Here is a 17,869-nt window from a genome sequence, read left to right as displayed (position 1 = left end):
AAATCGAATCAAACTGCAACTTGAGTTAAACCAAAAAAAAATCTGATTAATGGTTTGATTTGACTTGGTTTAGTATTGGAAAAAAAACTCAGACTACATTTGGGTTGGTTTGGTTTTAACTAAAATAATCAATCCTAGATCAAATCAATTCGGCATTATATATATATATATATATAATTTTTTAAATTATTTTATACATAAAAGTATTTACTTTGATGTAATTTTTATATATTACTTGTATATTTTCATAATTTTTATTTTTTAACATATTTTTTCAAGTTTTTTGAGACTTGAAAGTTTCAATGATCTAATAAAAGTGATATTAGTAACTTTTTTGATGCTGAGGGAAACCCGCAGTTGCTATCATTTGGGTGCACATAGGGTAAAACCTCCGCTCCTAAGCAATAACTTGCAAACCATATAGGAGAGGTAACCCGCACTAGGCAAGTCCGGTGCAATGAGATCGACCAAGAAGGCAAACCCCTTGCTTTCGTTGGCAAGAAGTTTCGAATTTGAGACCTCCAACATGGAAGTCCCAAGCCCAAACCACTGCGCCACCCTGAAGGGTTATTAGTAACACTAATTAAGCTCAATTCAAAATCAAATCAATACTAATGCTATCAAGATAATTAATTCAACACTAAAAATGACTTTAATGTTGAAGATTTGTTCTTTAGTTTTACATTGGTCTTGACATTTAAAATATATAGCCTAATTTTAAATTTTCTTTAATGTTTAATCACGTAATTAATATTTCTTAGATTTATTTTAGCATGGTTAAGTACTTTTTAAATTATGATCAATTTCATTATGACTTATCAATTTAATTTGCAATAGTTATTTTATATGATTTCATTATTATATTATTCTTTATCTCATATTTTAGTATCATCACTCATCTCATATTTTGTGTTATTTTCTTAAGAAACACTTTAGATGGTTATATTTTAATTGAACTAAAAAAATATTTGGAGCACAAGTTAATAATATGTTTGTATGAATACTTTATCAGAAAAATTTAAAACCCCCCAAAAAATCTGAGGTTTATTAGTTTGTATTGATTTAAAATTTTAAAAATTCGACACAAATAATTTGGTTTGGTATTTGAAAAATCCAAACCAACCCGAAAAAATCCGAGATTGAAAATCCCTTGTTTTATTAGTTTAGATTGGTTTATAAATTTAAAATTTTGACACAAAATTTGTTGTGATATTTAAAAAAACGGAAATAACCCGATCACGTACACCCCTAGGCTTAATGAAAAGGTCACTACTACTTATATATAAGTGTGGATAACCACACATGTGACTGTCAACATGCATGTATCGACTGTGTGGTTCCACACTTACATATATATTTGCCTACTTTTTTCTTTCGTTTTAATTTATTTGTCTTATTGTTAATTTTTTATATATATTTAAAAATTGCGTAACATGATAATTGACAACCTAAAATATTTGTCGATTACTTATAAAAAATCAATTGATTCATAAAACTAATCTATTTGTGTCACATAAAATGGGATAAAAGAAGTAACGTGTATTATTTAATTTAGAAACTACATAAAAAGTATTGTGCATCTCAATAATTAACAATATTTGATTGACTCTTAAATTTCTATATGTGCTACATATATTGGGACAAGGGAAGTAACACATATTATTTAAAAATTACATTAAAAAATTACAATAATTAACAACTTAAAATATTTAAAAATCATATTAAAATTTAATTGACTCTGTAAATTTTATCTGTATCACATGAAGTGAGACAAAAAAATAACAGATATTGAATCCGTACTAGTATGGGCATTGGTGTCTAGTCATAATTATAAAACGTAATTTATGTTTTTGGTTTGTATCCACAAAAAAAGACATTTACTAAAATATTTCTTTATAAAATTACTTAATCATATAATTTTATATTTCAATAATTTTTATGTGGACTCAAAAAAATTTCTTTCATATATTTCTTTTGGTATTTACTTTAGCCATTTTAATTTACGTTTGTTTATTTGGATTCAAAAGTTTCAAATAGATTTATTTTTTTAAAATTTATAATTTAAAATATTCAAGTTGATTTCAATTATATAAATTGTCATTTTCTAAGGACAGACATAAAGAAAAACTGTACATAAATAAATTAAATCAGAGGACGTAAAACTTGATTACTTAGCATAATATTGAATGTTTGTATTTGGAAAATGGAATTCGAATCGTTGTAGTTCTTTAATCCATTGAGTAAGCACTCATTTCATTCTTACTTGCTTTCATTATGAGAAAAAGAGCTTCCGATACGTCTATTTTACCGTTCGTTGGAAAATACATAGTAGATCGAATTTATGCCACATATTTACGTTAAGGTTATGTTATATTGATTGGTATTTACATTCATTCAAAGAAATGAATGATAAATGTTTATTATCAAAAAACAACATAGAGGAATTGGAACAGAATCAAAGGACTAATATTTCATATTCAACATGGAATTTCAAAGAAAGTACAATTACGCCATTAGGCTAGAAACAGAGCCGACTCAACACTTCAATAGAAAAACAGAGTAACTTCAAATCTTCAACAGACACAACGGAATCAGTTCTTTATTTGCCCATATATCATATACTACTACTTAATTCACAAATGGACTTTTAACCAGAGATCTCAATGGACTTGACATCAGGCTTCTTCACTTGTTCCTTTGGAACAGTAACAGTAAGCACTCCATTCTCCATCGAAGCCTTAACTTGATCCATCTTCGCATTCTCCGGAAGTCTAAATCTTCTCATGAATTTCCCACTGCTGCGTTCCACGCGATGCCACTTATCATTCTTATCTTCTTTCTCCACATTCCTCTCTCCGCTAATTTGAAGAACCCTATCTTCTTCGATCTCCACTTTCACTTCCTCCTTTTTAAGCCCTGGAAGATCGGCCTTGAACACATGAGCTTCTGGAGTTTCCTTCCAGTCGACTCGAGTGTTCGCAAATGCAGAGGTCTCTCCTGAATTGGAAACTGGGAAGCCTAGTTCCTTGAACGAATCGAACACGTCCATTGAGAATGGATCAAACATGCTGCTGCTTCTTCGATCGCCGAAGATTCTTGGGATCAGTGACATTTTCAGTGAGCTTTTGAAAAACTTGTGTTTTTGCTTGTTTTTTCAATTTTGATGGTTGATGGAAGAGAACCTGGTTAGTTATTTATAGCTTCTTACACGAGTGTCAAGTACTTTCTCGATATTTCGTTTTTCTATCCTTCCGAAACTTTCTGGATATTTCTCGATGTGCAGATTGCGCCTCGAGATGTTTCTGGAGAAATCTCGTCGGCCCGTTTCAAGAGTGAGCTATGTTACAGAGGATTTAGCGGCCCAATTCCATCCTGGTCTATTACAAGGACTTCACACTGGCCCAGTAATATAGTTAGAGGCCTCACCTCCAGAAATGTATTTTGCATTGTATAGCTATAACATTCAGATCATTCTTTAACAAATGACGTGACATCTTTTTTTTTTCTCTCCTTGAAGCTTCTTCACTCGAGTTTTAACAAAAAATACTCTCTATGTCCCAATTTATGTGTCACACTTCGTTTTTTGAGAGTCAAACAGTTTAAGTTTAATCGAGAATTTGCTAATGAAATTTTCAATTTTTTAAAAATGAAATTTATATATTTGTAAACTACATAAAAAGTACTATAAGTCTCAATAATTAATAATTCAAAAATATAAGAAAGAATTACGGTAAAAAATAGACTTGTTTGAATATCAAAATTCGAAATGTGTCACATAAATTGAAACAAAAGGAGGAGGAGTAAAGTAATTATGAACAACAGTTTCCAGATTATAAGTAAAAATGATATAAACGTACATATTGCATTTATTTTTTCGAAGTTACTAGCCAGGAAAGGAAAAAAAATAAAAATTACGGCACCATCACCTTACTTAACAAAGAGCAGAGCAGTTCTTTACGGACATACTAAAACACACATTATTATAAGTGTCACGCAAGTGCATATGTGTCTTTGCGATCAAAGTGACAAAAGAAACTTCACCAAAGCATCCAAGCACTTATAAGAAGTACCATTTTCAGCAACACTATTCTCTATTTCCAATTTAAAATCCATAGCTCTTTGCCTAATCTCCTCCCCTTCATCACTCACCATTAGTTTCCTCACAACTCTTTCAATTTCCCCTCTCTCCAACTCATTCTCCAACACAATCCCCACCTTCCAAACATAACTCACGTACCTCGAATTCACATTTTGATCCCCAAAACAAGGCCTACATATCAATGGAACCCCTTCACAAATACTCTCTAGAGTCGAATTCCATCCACAATGACTCCAAAAACCTCCTATTGCAAAATGTCCCAATACTTCCTTTTGTGGTGCCCATTCCATAATATAACCTCTTTTATCAATAGCTTCTTTCAAACTTTTCTCATGGAATACTAATTTCAAATCACTTCCAGTAATTGAACCGGATCGAATTACCCACAAAAAATGCTGATTACTATTCACTAATCCCCAAGCTATTTCTGTTACTTCTCTTTCAGCAATTGAAGCTAAACTTCCAATGCTGACATAAAGCACGGACTTTGCAACTTGCTTATCTAGCCACATTATGCAATTTCTGTCTTCTGTTATTAAGGAACTATTAGTAATATTCTTAATAGATTTGTGCATTGGACCTACTGGAAAATATGGGATCTGGTAATGTTGTTTGAGTTTTTCTAGGATTGGTTGTTCAAGACACTCTGTTGTGTTCCAGATTATGGCTGAGGAAGTTCTGATGTCTGATGTTGTCCTAATCAAATGTAACAAATCATCAACATTTGGGAAATTGAAGATGGGAAGATCTTTGAACCTGAGTGGATCAAGTCCAGGCACGAAGTCTTCGGCAATTGAGTCTGTTGAAACATAGAAAGAACAATGGTCAGTCCTTCACAGCAGTATCAATTATAAGTTGCACGGTATATATAAGGTTAAATTTTTTTGTTATAGCACATCACAAACTCTTTTGATGAAAATTCTGCCTCCGCTATTACAGGCCAAGTGAATTAAGGATACCTTTTAACGGAAAATAACCTTCAGCTTCAAGTCTGTGAAAAGCAGCATAAGTCCAAAAAAGGCTAGCACTGCTAGTTTCCAAAATGACACTAGGAATATTAAGATTGTTAGCCACCTCTGCTACTTTATACATAATAGAATCATAAATAATGCACAAAATCTCATCACTTTGTTGTTGTTGATGAACCAATATCTCTCGAAGAGGCATCGCGATATCATCATTAAGAGCTAACAACAATGCTATAAAATTAGAAGAAGAGGCTTGAACTTGAGAGAGATCATCTGGTATAGGAAGAAAAGAGAAACAAGGATGATTTGATGGATTTGGAAAGTTAAATTGGGTGTGAGCAATTGTGATAGAAAAGCCCTTTGAGTAAAGAAGTGAGGCTAATTCAAACATTGGGTTTATGTGACCTTGAAATGGACAAGGGACTAGTACAATCCTATTTGATTTTTGTTTTTCCACTTCCATTTCTCTTTTCAACTTAGATGTGGTTTTTTTGTTTAGCTAAAATTGTTAGGACTTTATATTATCTTATGATCTTTGGTAAGAAATCATGAGTGTGATTCAGTCAAATTTTTTCAGTTTTTATAATGTTTGTGAAAGTTCTTGGAAACTTCAATGAAGTTGAATGAGGAATTCAAATTCCATAAAATGGCATATTTTATTTTGGTTTGATATTTCCGCCACCTAAGGCGTCAAGACATACTTTTTTTGGTTTGTTTTCTTTTTGTAAAATATTTAATCGAAAATACCAGTAATTTAAAAGAATGAAGTCTTTCTTCTTAAGAAAAAAAAAAGTGGACTAAGAAACCTAGTAAGCTAATTATATTATACATTGAGATACAACACTTTTACTATGTTTTAGTACTTCCTTTTTTTTTAATCAAAACACTTTGTATCCAAGAAAACTCGAACCAAACACCTCTTGATTAAGGATGAAGGAGCACTTACCACTACATCAACTCTTGTTGGTTGGTTTACTACTTACTTTATTGAACCTTAGATTTTTCTGAAATAATTGAGAGTGTTAGGTTACTTATAAGGTTCAAAAATGTCCTTCTGATTTGCAAATAGGGCTATCTTTGCATTTCGTCCAAAGTTTATATTAACTATAGCAAGTGCTTTCGTCGTTACAAAAATAGCACACATTTACTTTTAATTTTTTCACCTCCATCTTTTAAAACGTTGTCCATGATATGAGTGGTGATTGTGCTACTTGTGTAGTAATATTTAGCCCTCCTCGTAAAGCAAACAAAGTTAATGGGCCGTTGTAAAAAACAAAGTCCTTGGGCCAGTGGAAGCCCAATTTCCATAGCTCAGTTGTGATCTGTAATGGATCTATCCAGAAAGTTCTCGACATCTGCTTCTGGAACATCTACTTGGCTCTAGAAATGTCTCATTGGATAGTACAAGTATGGAGAAAGTTCCTCTAACAAGCTATAAATAACTATGAGCTCCTCTTCAATCAACCATCAAAATTGAAAACCAAACAGAAAACCAAGCCAACACAGAAATTTCTCAAAAAGCTCACTGAAAATGTCTCTGATCCCAAGAATCTTCGGCGATCGACGTAGCAGTAGCATGTTTGATCCATTCTCAATTGACGTGTTTGATCCATTTAGGGAATTAGGCTTCCCAGGTACCAATTCAGGGGAGACTTCTGCATTTGCTAACACTCGAATAGATTGGAAGGAAACTCCAGAAGGTCATGTGTTCAAGGCTGATCTTCCAGGGCTTAAGAAGGAGGAAGTGAAGGTGGAGATCGAAGAAGATAGGGTTCTTCAAATTAGCGGAGAGAGGAACGTGGAGAAAGAAGATAAGAATGATACTTGGCATCGTGTGGAACGCAGCAGCGGGAAGTTCATGAGAAGATTCAGACTTCCGGAGAACGCAAAGATGGATCAAGTTAAGGCTTCTATGGAGAATGAAGTGCTTACTGTCACTGTTCCAAAGGAACAAGTGAAGAAGCCTGATGTCAAGTCTATTGAAATCTCTGGTTAGAAATTCATTTGTGAACTAAGTGGTAGTATATATATATGATGTATGACCAAATAAACAACTGAATCCGTTGTATCTGTTGGAGATTTGAAGTTGCTGTGCTCTCTGTATTCAAGTGCAATAGGAAATAAAATATTAGTCCTTTTCATACTGTTCCAAATTCCACTTTATGTTATATTCTGATAATAATCACATTTCATGCATTTCTCTAAATACAAATTACTATAGCATAATCTTAACTACGATTAAATAGGTATAAATATTTTAATCGTAAATCTAGTGATAATTAAATTTAGCTATAAATTCAATAGCAAATTAAAAATTCATGAACTTCAAATTTGATTTCCAATCTCCAAATGACAAAACAATTAACTACATGCTAAGCAATCAAGTTTTGCGCCCTCTGTGCTTACTGACGAATTCAGTTTTAATTTATGTGCATGCTTTCCTCCTTGTCCGTCCTTAAAAAATTGACATCTTTATGTAACTGACAATAATTTGAAGAACTTCTCTGAAAAAATTCTATTAAGTCAAATAGACGTAAAGTAAAACGGAGGGAGCAAATACCAATGTACTATATAAGAGAATTAATGATTGTGTCGAGTTCACACTTGACGTAAAAAATAATAATTTGACGTAATTATTTAAAAATTACATTAAAAAAAAGTACTATAAATTACAATAATTAACAACTTAAAATATTTAAAAAACATAAAAAACATCACAATAATTAACAACTTAAAATATTTAAAAGACATAAAAAACCTAATTTGACTCTCGATAGATTCAATGCATCACAACAATAAAAAATTACTAAAAGATATGGAAAATTAAGTCGCACCCATACTATCTCTGACAACACCACCACCTCCACAAATACCATCTCTACAGCGACCATCACTAATAAGCTTGACAAAGAGCAGTCGTGGCTTGATCCACCTAACCAAAGCCACAGATTTGGAAGTCATTGTTTCTCAAAATTTTATCAGTGCCACATAAATTGGTACAAGAGGCGTCATAAAACATATCAGTGCCACATAAATTTGAATTTGTTTGGACATGCGATATGAAATTTTTGTATTGTATATTTATTCATAAACATAAGAATCCCATAATTTTAAAACTATTAAAATAGCCCTATTCAATCTTACAAAATAAATAAAAAATTATAAAATCGCATAATAAATTATTACAAAACTATTTGTTATCCACTTAAATAATTGTTTCATCTAACTTTAATTGATCAAACATTAATTCAGTAAAAAAAATTGAACATAAATTATAGTTTACTAGTCTTTAATATAATTTTCCCACATATTACGGACAATCTCCTCGCATTGAACTTGTATTTCTCGATCATATTACCAAGAAGACGAACCAACATTGTTACTTTGAGCCATTTGTTGGTCAATATCATTCCCAACTATATTTTCATGCTCATAGACCATAAATATTTCATCACTCCGTTGGTATTCTCGCAAATAATTATGTAACACTGCACAAATTATGACAATTTTTAACTTGTGCGTCAATATCATAATGATTCATGCCTTGTTTCACTTGTGTGCAATTACACATTTTCAGTGCATTAATTTCGTGCTAAAGTTCAAACATATTGAAAGTAGTGATTATCAAACATACATCACCATTTTTTTCATATTAAATTGCTTTAAACATTTTCATATGTAGCTGAAAGAGACATTTTATTTTATTTTGAAAAATAAAAAAAGTATTACTCCATCCTTTCTTATTTATATTCACCAAATCAATTTTTACTTTATCATTTCTATTCACCAAATTTAAAGTAATAATAAATTTTGTGCTGGTGAGAATAATAAATTTTAAAAAGTAATGATGTGATTATAAATTTTAATTACATATGAAATAAATGGTTAGTAAATATAAATGTGGGGTTGTTTCAACAAAATATATATTCATGGGTCAATTTTTGTATTTAAAAATTCCAAATCATGATATGAAATTCTCATATCATGATTTTTGGAGAATAGGGTATTCCATCTCATGACATGAAATCATGAGATGGAATCAACGTGAAATCGCATGTCCAAACACTGATTCCATTTCCATCTCACGATTCTATATCGTGATATGGTATCGCATAGCCAAACGCCTACTTAGAAAATCACAATAATTAACTGCTTAAAATATCTAAAGATTTATATCACATAAATTTAAATTAAAAAATAACATATATTAAAGTTGTGCTAACACGGACACTTGCATCTAGTTTATGGAGTGATTGTCAATACAAATAAATAAAAATATTCATGTGTGTCTTCCATCATAAAATAACAAGATTGTACAAAAAACTAATTGCCGGTATAATATAAATAAAAGTTATAGTTCGCTATTATAGATGAAAATTTAGACAAACATCAAAGTGATGATAGCACGAGTTTAAAAATATATACTCAAAATGATTAAATATATTTATACTTTTAACTTCGATATAATTATAATGAATTGAATATTTAATTGTCACCTTGTTTTTTTCATTACAATATGAGATTTTGAGATGAATTAATTAATATATCTAATAGAAAAGCCCTTTTGAATAAAGAAGTGAGGCTAATTCTGTTTTTATGTGACCTTGAATTGTGTTTTCCACTTCAAAATTTGGATATGCCTTTTTGTTTAGCTATTATTTGGACTTTATAGTTCATGATCGTTGGCAAGAAATCATGAGTGTGATTTTTGGTCACAGAAATCTCCTTGAATTGTGTTTAGCTATTATTTGGACTTCATAGTTTATATTATCTTAGGATCCGCAGAAAATAGCTGATTGTGGGCCGTTGTAAAGAACAAAGCTGGTTGAATTGAGCCGACTGAAAGAAGCCCAATTTCGATAGTTCAGTTGTGATGGGCCTAGCGTGATTTTTATCCAGAAAGTTCTCGACATCTGCTTCTGGAATATCTACTTGGCACTAGAATGTCTCAGTGGATAGTAGAACTATGGAGAAAGTGCTAAACAGCTCCTATAATGAAGCTATAAATAACTACCACCTCCTCTTCCATCAATCATCAAAATTGAAAGCAAGCAAGTAAAAAAGTTCTCAAAAAACTCACTGAAAATGTCTCTGATCCCAAGAATCTTTGGCGATCGACGAAGCAGTAGCATGTTCGATCCATTCTCAATTGACGTGTTTGATTCATTCAGGGAATTAGGCTTCCCAGGTACCAATTCAGGGGAGACCTCTGCATTTGCTAACACGCGAATAGACTGGAAGGAAACTCCAGAGGCTCATGTGTTCAAGGCCGATCTTCCAGGGCTTAAGAAGGAGGAAGTAAAAGTGGAAGTCGAAGAAGATAGGGTTCTTCAAATCAGCGGAGAGAGGAACGTGGAGAAAGAAGATAAGAATGATAAGTGGCATCGCGTGGAGCGAAGCAGCGGGAAATTCATGAGGAGATTTAGACTTCCGGAGAATGCAAAGATGGATCAAGTTAAGGCTTCTATGGAGAATGGAGTGCTTACTGTAACTGTTCCAAAGGAAGAGGTGAAGAAACCTGAGGTCAAGTCCATTGACATCTCTGGTTAAACGCTTTGGCTGGGATTAAACTTGTAGTATTAAGTAAAGTGTGTACTGTTGAAGATTTTCAGTTTTTTTATTTTCTGCCTGTGTCTTATGCTGAGTCGTTTTCCTAGTTTGTTATGACCTGTGTGATGTATTTCCCTTGAGTACTCTATATGTGAAAATATGTATTACTAGTAGTATTTCTGGTGCCATTCTGCAATCTGTTCAATTATTTTATGTTATTCTTTCTTCTCCTTCATTTTCAAATCAAAACTTCAAATTTTAAGACAAAGTAAACAGGTTAATTAATCAACCAATCTCAGTCTCAAAACTATTTGAGCAAGTTGCACATATTGTGCCTGATTATTCTTAGAGTTGTACAAGAGACTACAAGTACCTAATCTAATCAGCACTTTAAGAGTGAACATAAGAATTTCGAGATGTTGCAGGTTATTGATGGTTTCTTTTGATATAACTTCAGAGAGGCAGAAAGCTAAAACAAACTAAAATGCTTAATCTTGATGTAAGCATCCTACCTATAATTTCAGTTCCCCACAAACTCTTGAGATGTTTCAACCAAACATTTGCTGCATATCAAGCGATAAGATCGAAAATAAAGGGATAGGAGAAGTGGCAAGGTAAAACAAGCGCTAAGCTTCCAATCAATATGAACTTTCAGTTTCTGAGATAAGGTATTTTTGTGCTACCTTTCCATTACGTAGTGTGGAAAGATATCTTCAAAATGTAATGACATCAAGACAGAATTTTAATGCTGCATAAGCCCCGAAAACCAAATAAAGATGAAAGAGTGTAGATGCAATAGCACATTACACCAATGAATTAATCAAGTCCTTAAAATTAAACACCAACCAATCAGCTTTAGCTGCAACTGATTCTCGTAGTTGAATTCCGCCATAGCAAATAAACAAGTCCGCACCACCTGGCATACGAGCCTGCAACAGAAAATGGAGAGCAAACATGTTAACAGAGTTTGCAACAACAAAGAAGAAACCGAAAAACTGAGTTGCAGACTCTGTTTGCAAATTTCATACTAAGACAACAGTTGGGCAATCAGAGTTGGTGGTTAAACGGGAAACAAGGATATTGGTTACTTACTTCAAGATCAGTAGCACCATCACCAATCATCACTAGTGACTTGTATCCATGAGCCTGGAACATTGCTTAGCTTTATGAGCATCTTCAAAAAGTATGTTAAAATAAACAACTATATCACCAACAGTTCCAACACCAACCTTTCTTATTTGTTGAACTGCACTAGCCTTTCCGCCACGCCTTGAAGTTGGCTCATTTTTATCAAACCCAGCATATTCTCCATTGCTCCCAAAGAGTATTTGATTGGCAAAGATATTTTCAAGTGGTATTCCAAGGATTGATGCAACAGGCTTTAAGAAAGAATTATAGTTAGCAAATATATAAACAATACACTAAATTGCAGATAAGCAGAATTAAACGGTGACACATAGGATACGGAGATAGGATATCCGATGACTAATTAAGGTAGCCATTTTTCTCAAAAGGAAGCTATTCTTACATATGGCAGCATTTACACTAGAATATGTCCAAAAAGTTTAACTGCCACCCTTCTGTAAAGCATTTTTGCAAATTGAAGTTTGGAAATTACCAATAGTACTCAGGATTCAAGAATAGGAGAATCTCAAGAAAGAAGCTCGAACCTCACACAGAAGAGTTCGAAATTTCTTAATGGCTACAAGAGGTGTAAAAGTCACAACTTTATCCTTGATATTGTCTATATGGATGCAAGAATGCAAGATAGACAAATAAAATTAACCGTAAACTAAACAGTTCAACAAGGGAAGTACATTGATCATTTGACGAAACCCTCCAGAGACCAGATAAACATCTTTATTATTATCCTTCAGCTTCTTGACCAATAGATCAATACCAGGAGAAAGTCTGCACCAAGAAAAAACAGAAAAGATTTCAGCACCTTAAGCTGACTAAAGTAAGCAATCAGATAGCTTCAAAGCAACACCAGATAAAAGTTGCTTTGTTTAGTAGAAATTTTAAGGACATTGATGGATTTAGTTCAGATACCTTTGAGTCCCTTTGTTATCTAAAAGAAATTGTCTTTTCACTTGAAAATTTATAAATTTTCTGGAATTGCCATTAGCATTTTCTATGTTACGAGATCATAGTAAGTAGAGAGGCACAGGCTTGCTAAGTGAACATGTTGAAAGTTGATTACACAAAACTGTATGTCTTTGTTATTTTCACAAATTAACAGATGGTTCAAGGAATAAAAGTAATGAAGTTCGGAACCAATTAACTGTAACAGTTATTTTCTTTCGACTTTGACATACAATTAGGTCTTTTGACCTGATGAACTTCTTCATCTGTTGACTAGGTCTCTCTTAAAATCTGCTAATCCCTTAAAGATCCTAAAAGAATTGGGGTGGTTGAGTGTTTACTGTTTAATACCACTACTATTGCCATCTGAACTACCGAAGAGGCTACAGCTTCCAAAGGTTATGAAAGAAACACTAGCATTTTAAATTATATCAAACTGCTTCCAAATGTATTGGTTGCTTCGTAGAAATTATTAACCGCTATTTTTGGCACCAATTATGACATGCCTGCAATTTGTTTCGAGAACCTGAATCATGATTCATTTAACCAGAGAGCTATAACATCTGACCATCAACACAGAAAGGTTTTTAAGAATTCAAATGGAAGAAAGAAACTGATATCCGTGACCATATAGCATGACTAATCAAAAGCTTTAAATCAACTAGGTTGGCAGTTATGATCATGATCCCTAAATGAAAGGCCAATAGCAGATTCATCTTTACATCTAACCTCAATTTTCCATAAAGGGATTAAATTCGAGTGACACAATACTTCTTTGTCTTTCATCTTAGTAAACTTGTAATAATAATTCACAGAAATGGAAAACCTTATATGCATAGGTGATCAAAGGCACATTGTTACCGTGGAGGTCTCTTAAGAAAATCCTGGAGTTGGGATAATGAAGGGTTTATAAGAGAAAGACGAGCTGCCAATGCTTCTTCAAATGGAACAGAGCCATTCATTGCCCTGTCAAAGACAAGATAAATAGGATATGAATTCAATCCTAAGGCATTTAACAATATATTAGAACCATTATTCAGAAAAGCAGCTAACCTAGCAGTCCATTCCGCTACAGCCTTTCCAGCACCACAAAACTCCGCAAATTCATCAATGCCCTCGTCTATGCACACAGTGCTATCCACATCAAAGCATACAGCATTCGCATTATTCCAAACATCAAGAACCTCTAACAAGATTCAAAACACCATCAGTCAGCCACAGTACTACAACCAATTCCATCTATAGTTTAACCTATCCCGTGTTCCGTTTTATAAGTATCAATCAATCAACATCCCAAATTAGTCGGGGTCAGCTACATGAATCCTCCATATAAGTTCAGCTCTACTCGGGTTCATTTCACTTTACAAGCATGATTATAAATATTCACAAAAAAACCAATCTATAACAAAACACAACAGATTATCCTCATCTAGTTTAGAAAACAAGATTCAAATTTTTAGTTTACTAGCCCTACCAAGAACAATCTCAGATCCTGATGTTTACCTTTAGATGGCAATGTGTTGTCAAAAGGGGTTACAGCAGAGGCTTCAATTGGCTGAACTGAAGCAACAACGGAATTAAACAATTTGGAATTCCTCACCATTCCAATTGGTTTAACAGAAACTCTTGTATTACTAATTTTTCGAGAAAATGTAGGAACTAGTACCGAGCTTTGCCGTCTTGATACAGCATGAACAGAATTCGCCTGAAAACTCATCAACCCCTCCATTGAAACACCTTAATATTCTTGAATTTCACAAAAATAGGAGATGGGTGTCGTTAAAAATCAAATCTTTTTGCGTAAAGTTAAAGTTGTCATTTGCTCAAAATGCTGATCGAACAGTTGGTGGGAATCTCAGAGTACTGTTCTTAGAATAGTGGGCCTGAATCCGAAATTATTTGGGCCTGGCCTTTTTAAGAAGAAAGGGCCTGTTAAATTTGATGTAGATACTTGTGGGCTGGACCCATTGGACTATCTAAAGCAGGTCCATGTGATTTTAGCAATTTGGTACTTTGGCAAAGTACAGAAATCTCATACATTTGGGAGTTAATAAAGGGGAACTTTCACATATAGCCACTTAAAAATAGCCTAATTACTCTCCATAGCTATAGTTTGATTATTACAATTCGTACCTACATGTTATATGGAGGAGAGAGGCGAGCGAGACTGGGAGAGAAAGGAGAGAGGTGAGAGAGAGGGGGAAAAGAATGGGAGAAAGGAAAATTGTATATGTATATAGGTTAGATAATTGTATATTATACATATGTATTTGTATATATGGCAAGTGAGATTGGGAGAGGGAGGAGAGAGGTGAGCGAGATTGGGAGAGGGAGGAAAGAGGCGAGCGAGAGAGGGTAGAGAGTGGGAGAGAGGTGAGTTATATATGTATATAGGTTAAATAATTGTCTATTATACATATGCATTTGTATATATGGCAAGAGAGATTGGGAGAGGGAGGAGAGAGGCGAGCGAGCGAAGGCAGAGAGTAGGAGAGAGGTGAATTGTATATGTATATAGGTTAGATAATTGTATATTATACATATGTATTTGTATATTCTGGCGAACTATACATATACAAACGTGGCAAATCATACAAACTCAAAGTCAGCCCGCATAATTAATGTATAATGTCAGTCGTGAGTGATAATTATAACAAACTATAGCTATGATGAATAATTAAGTAGTATAAGGTTGCTTAACCGCGTAATTTTCCTTTGATTATATCATATCCCAAAAAAATTTCCAATTACAAAAAATTTGAATTTCTTATTGCTCTCGGATGCATTTATTGGTTTCCGAGAGGGGATGGAATATATTTGAGAAGGGATAAAAATATATTTGAAAGGTAATTTTTATAATATTTTTAAATAATAAGTAAGTTTAGAGCTTATGATATTTTAAATTGCGTATTTATGTAGTTTTTCCATTATCTGAAGCAGGTCCATGTGATTTGCTACTGATTGGTACTTTGGGTTTCTTTTTCAAAAGGTTCGTGTGATTTTGTTGGGGGATTTACACTAGTATGGATTATTTTAGGCTGATATTTAATTTTTGTTCTTGTTAAATAAATTGTGCAAAAATAGATTGACAAGTAGTTCAAAATTATATGTCTATACAAGGTTAAAATTATTATTTATGTCAATATAACCCTTAACTTTTTCATATATTTATTTTTTATATTTTAATATATTAATGAAAATCATGATTTCGCCACTAACTAGGTGACATAAATTCAAACAAGTTATGTTTTCACACCGTGAAGAAGTTATGCAATTTTTTTTTAAATAATACTGAAATTCGAGCCAATTTATACGCACCTTGTCGACTAATATTTGCTATCTAAAGTAGCTTATTATAACCTAATTTTTAATGACTTTTAAAATGTTAATTATGTGTTTGGTTTGAAGGAAAACATTTTACATAATAAAGTCATTTTTTTAGTCGTTGGTTATCCAAAAAAAATCTCATCACTTATGTGTGGACAACATTTTCCTTTGCAGATACAGTTAAGACGTTGATATCAATTTTTAACCAAAAGAATAATAAACAATCATCACGTCTTCAACGCAAAACACCATCCATGTTGTTGACAGTACCATTCAATTCTTAATTCTTCAGAAAATAATTCATCTGTTCTCTTTTGGAAAAAGTTTGGTTGAAAAAATGATACTCCCTTTTGTTTCATATTAATTGAATTTGTGAGAGAAAAAAATATTCAAGGTCATACTTTAAATCATATTTTTTCATTATTATGCTTTGTGAAATCATAAATGTAAGTTTATAAGTAGTGCAATTTATCTCCTAAAAAGCATCAAATTCCATCAAAGGAAAGGGCGAATATGGAAAAAAATACAAACATTTATTTTAAGCTTTGAACAATTCAATTATATTGAATAATGAAAAAAATTCAGTTAATATGAAATCGAGGGAGTATTATGTCATGCCTAACGCCAATTAATGATCAGTTTAATCAATTAAATAACTGAGTTGATTGATTGGTGCATGCACGGTGTAAATTAGCACATCATTTAGTTTTACCCAATTTGTCAGGCTTCTAATTATGGTAGTTATTATTGGCCTTTAATTATCAAATACTCCACATAAGATGTTATAATTCAATTCTTTCCGTCGTTTGGTTAACCTTGTAATTAATATAAAATACTCCTTCTGTCTCGCGACTTACTTTCATTTTTAGTCAGTCAGCCACAGTACTACAACCAATTCCATCTATAGTTTAACCTATCCCGTGTTCCGTTTTACAAGTATCAATCAATCAACATCTTAAATTAGTCGGGGTCAGCTACATGAATCCTCCATATAAGTTCAGCTCTACTCGGGTTCATTTCACTTTACAAGCATGATTATAAATATTCACAAAAAAACCAATCTATAACAAAACACAACAGATTATCCTCATCTAGTTTAGAAAACAAGATTCAAATTTTTAGTTTACTAGCCCTACCAAGAACAATCTCAGATCCTGATGTTTACCTTTAGATGGCAATGTGTTGTCAAAAGGGGTTACAGCAGAGGCTTCAATTGGCTGAACTGAAGCAACAACGGAATTAAACAATTTGGAATTCTTCACCATTCCAATTGGTTTAACAGAAACTCTTGTATTACTAATTTTTCGAGAAAATGTAGGAACTAGTACCGAGCTTTGCCGTCTTGATACAGCACGAACAGAATTCGCCGGAAAACTCATCAACCCCTCCATTGGAAAACCTTAATATTCTTGAATTTCACAAAAATAGGAGATGCGTGTCGTTAAAAATCAAATCTTTTTTGCGTAAAGTTAAAGTTGTCTTTTACTCAAAATGCTGATCGAAAAGTTGGTGGGAATCTCAGAGTACTGTTCTTAGAATAGTGGGCCTGAATCCGAAATCATTTGGGCCTGGCCTTTTTAAGAAGAAAGGGCCTGTTAAATTTGATGTGGATACTTATGGGCTGAGCCCATTGGACTATCTAAAGAAGGTCCATGTGATTTTAGAAATTTGGTACTTTGGGAAAGTACAGAAATCTCATACATTTGGGAGCTAATTATATCATATCCCAAAAGTTTTCCTAATTACAAAAAAATTGGATTTCTCATTGCTCTCAGATACATTCATTGGTTGCTCGATACATTGCAAATGATACATTACTTAATGGGAGGGATATATTCGA

The 17,869-nt window shown here is 32.9% G+C and overlaps 5 protein-coding genes across 6 annotated transcripts; 2 read left to right on the top strand and 3 right to left on the bottom strand.

The window, feature by feature from the left end:
* Positions 1–2,647: 2,647 nt before the first annotated feature.
* LOC102578786 (17.6 kDa class I heat shock protein-like) lies at positions 2,648–3,112 on the bottom strand. Its single transcript, NM_001288681.1, has one exon. The coding sequence runs from the start codon at positions 3,110–3,112 to the stop codon at positions 2,648–2,650; it is 465 nt and encodes a 154-aa protein (NP_001275610.1).
* A 694-nt stretch (positions 3,113–3,806) lies between these two features.
* LOC102606097 (UDP-glucose iridoid glucosyltransferase-like) lies at positions 3,807–5,719 on the bottom strand. Its single transcript, XM_006350740.2, has 2 exons — positions 5,059–5,719; positions 3,807–4,898 (listed from the first exon to the last, which is right to left on the bottom strand). The coding sequence occupies exons 1-2, from the start codon at positions 5,528–5,530 to the stop codon at positions 4,018–4,020; spliced, it is 1,353 nt and encodes a 450-aa protein (XP_006350802.1). The 5' UTR covers positions 5,531–5,719; the 3' UTR covers positions 3,807–4,017.
* Positions 5,720–6,503: 784 nt separating this feature from the next.
* LOC102605762 (17.7 kDa class I heat shock protein-like) lies at positions 6,504–7,170 on the top strand. The gene has a single exon (XM_006350739.2). The coding sequence runs from the start codon at positions 6,599–6,601 to the stop codon at positions 7,061–7,063; it is 465 nt and encodes a 154-aa protein (XP_006350801.1). The 5' UTR covers positions 6,504–6,598; the 3' UTR covers positions 7,064–7,170.
* Positions 7,171–10,050: 2,880 nt separating this feature from the next.
* On the top strand, positions 10,051–10,805 carry LOC102605425 (17.8 kDa class I heat shock protein). Its single transcript, XM_006350738.2, has one exon. It carries the CDS (start codon positions 10,153–10,155, stop codon positions 10,615–10,617), a length of 465 nt encoding a protein of 154 aa, XP_006350800.1. The 5' UTR covers positions 10,051–10,152; the 3' UTR covers positions 10,618–10,805.
* Positions 10,806–11,224: 419 nt separating this feature from the next.
* LOC102604859 (phosphoserine phosphatase, chloroplastic) lies at positions 11,225–17,541 on the bottom strand. Of its 2 annotated transcripts, none has more exons than XM_006350737.2 (7): positions 17,195–17,541; positions 13,756–13,888; positions 13,564–13,668; positions 12,435–12,528; positions 11,847–11,996; positions 11,710–11,763; positions 11,225–11,546 (listed from the first exon to the last, which is right to left on the bottom strand). In XM_006350737.2, the coding sequence occupies exons 1-7, from the start codon at positions 17,418–17,420 to the stop codon at positions 11,421–11,423; spliced, it is 888 nt and encodes a 295-aa protein (XP_006350799.1). In that variant the 5' UTR covers positions 17,421–17,541; the 3' UTR covers positions 11,225–11,420. The 2 variants fall into 2 exon arrangements, with proteins under 2 accessions (XP_006350799.1, XP_006350798.1); XM_006350736.2 differs by lacking the exon at positions 17,195–17,541 and adding an exon at positions 14,206–14,538.
* Positions 17,542–17,869: the final 328 nt, after the last annotated feature.

The sequence above is a fragment of the Solanum tuberosum genome, unplaced genomic scaffold (assembly GCF_000226075.1).
Source record: "Solanum tuberosum cultivar DM 1-3 516 R44 unplaced genomic scaffold, SolTub_3.0 scf00128, whole genome shotgun sequence".
Taxonomy (NCBI): domain Eukaryota; kingdom Viridiplantae; phylum Streptophyta; class Magnoliopsida; order Solanales; family Solanaceae; genus Solanum; species Solanum tuberosum.
The sequence above is the reverse complement of the archived record's forward strand: the minus strand, read 5'-3'. Positions and strand labels throughout refer to the sequence as shown.

What these genes read in the sequence shown, in the direction of transcription:
- LOC102604859 (XM_006350737.2), bottom strand. Translation starts at nt 17,420, where the DNA reads ATGGAGGGGTTGATGAGTTTTCCGGCGAATTCTGTTCGTGCTGTATCA. An exon ending in CAACACATTGCCATCTAAAG is followed by an intron (nt 13,889 to 17,194) that starts GTAAACATCAGG and finishes GAATCTTGTTAG; the next exon opens with AGGTTCTTGATGTTTGGAAT. An exon ending in ATGGTGCTACTGATCTTGAA is followed by an intron (nt 11,547 to 11,709) that starts GTAAGTAACCAA and finishes TTTCTGTTGCAG; the next exon opens with GCTCGTATGCCAGGTGGTGC.
- LOC102606097 (XM_006350740.2), bottom strand. Translation starts at nt 5,530, where the DNA reads ATGGAAGTGGAAAAACAAAAATCAAATAGGATTGTACTAGTCCCTTGT. An exon ending in AGGTTATTTTCCGTTAAAAG is followed by an intron (nt 4,899 to 5,058) that starts GTATCCTTAATT and finishes ATGTTTCAACAG; the next exon opens with ACTCAATTGCCGAAGACTTC.
- LOC102605762 (XM_006350739.2), top strand. Translation starts at nt 6,599, where the DNA reads ATGTCTCTGATCCCAAGAATCTTCGGCGATCGACGTAGCAGTAGCATG.
- LOC102605425 (XM_006350738.2), top strand. Translation starts at nt 10,153, where the DNA reads ATGTCTCTGATCCCAAGAATCTTTGGCGATCGACGAAGCAGTAGCATG.
- LOC102578786 (NM_001288681.1), bottom strand. Translation starts at nt 3,112, where the DNA reads ATGTCACTGATCCCAAGAATCTTCGGCGATCGAAGAAGCAGCAGCATG.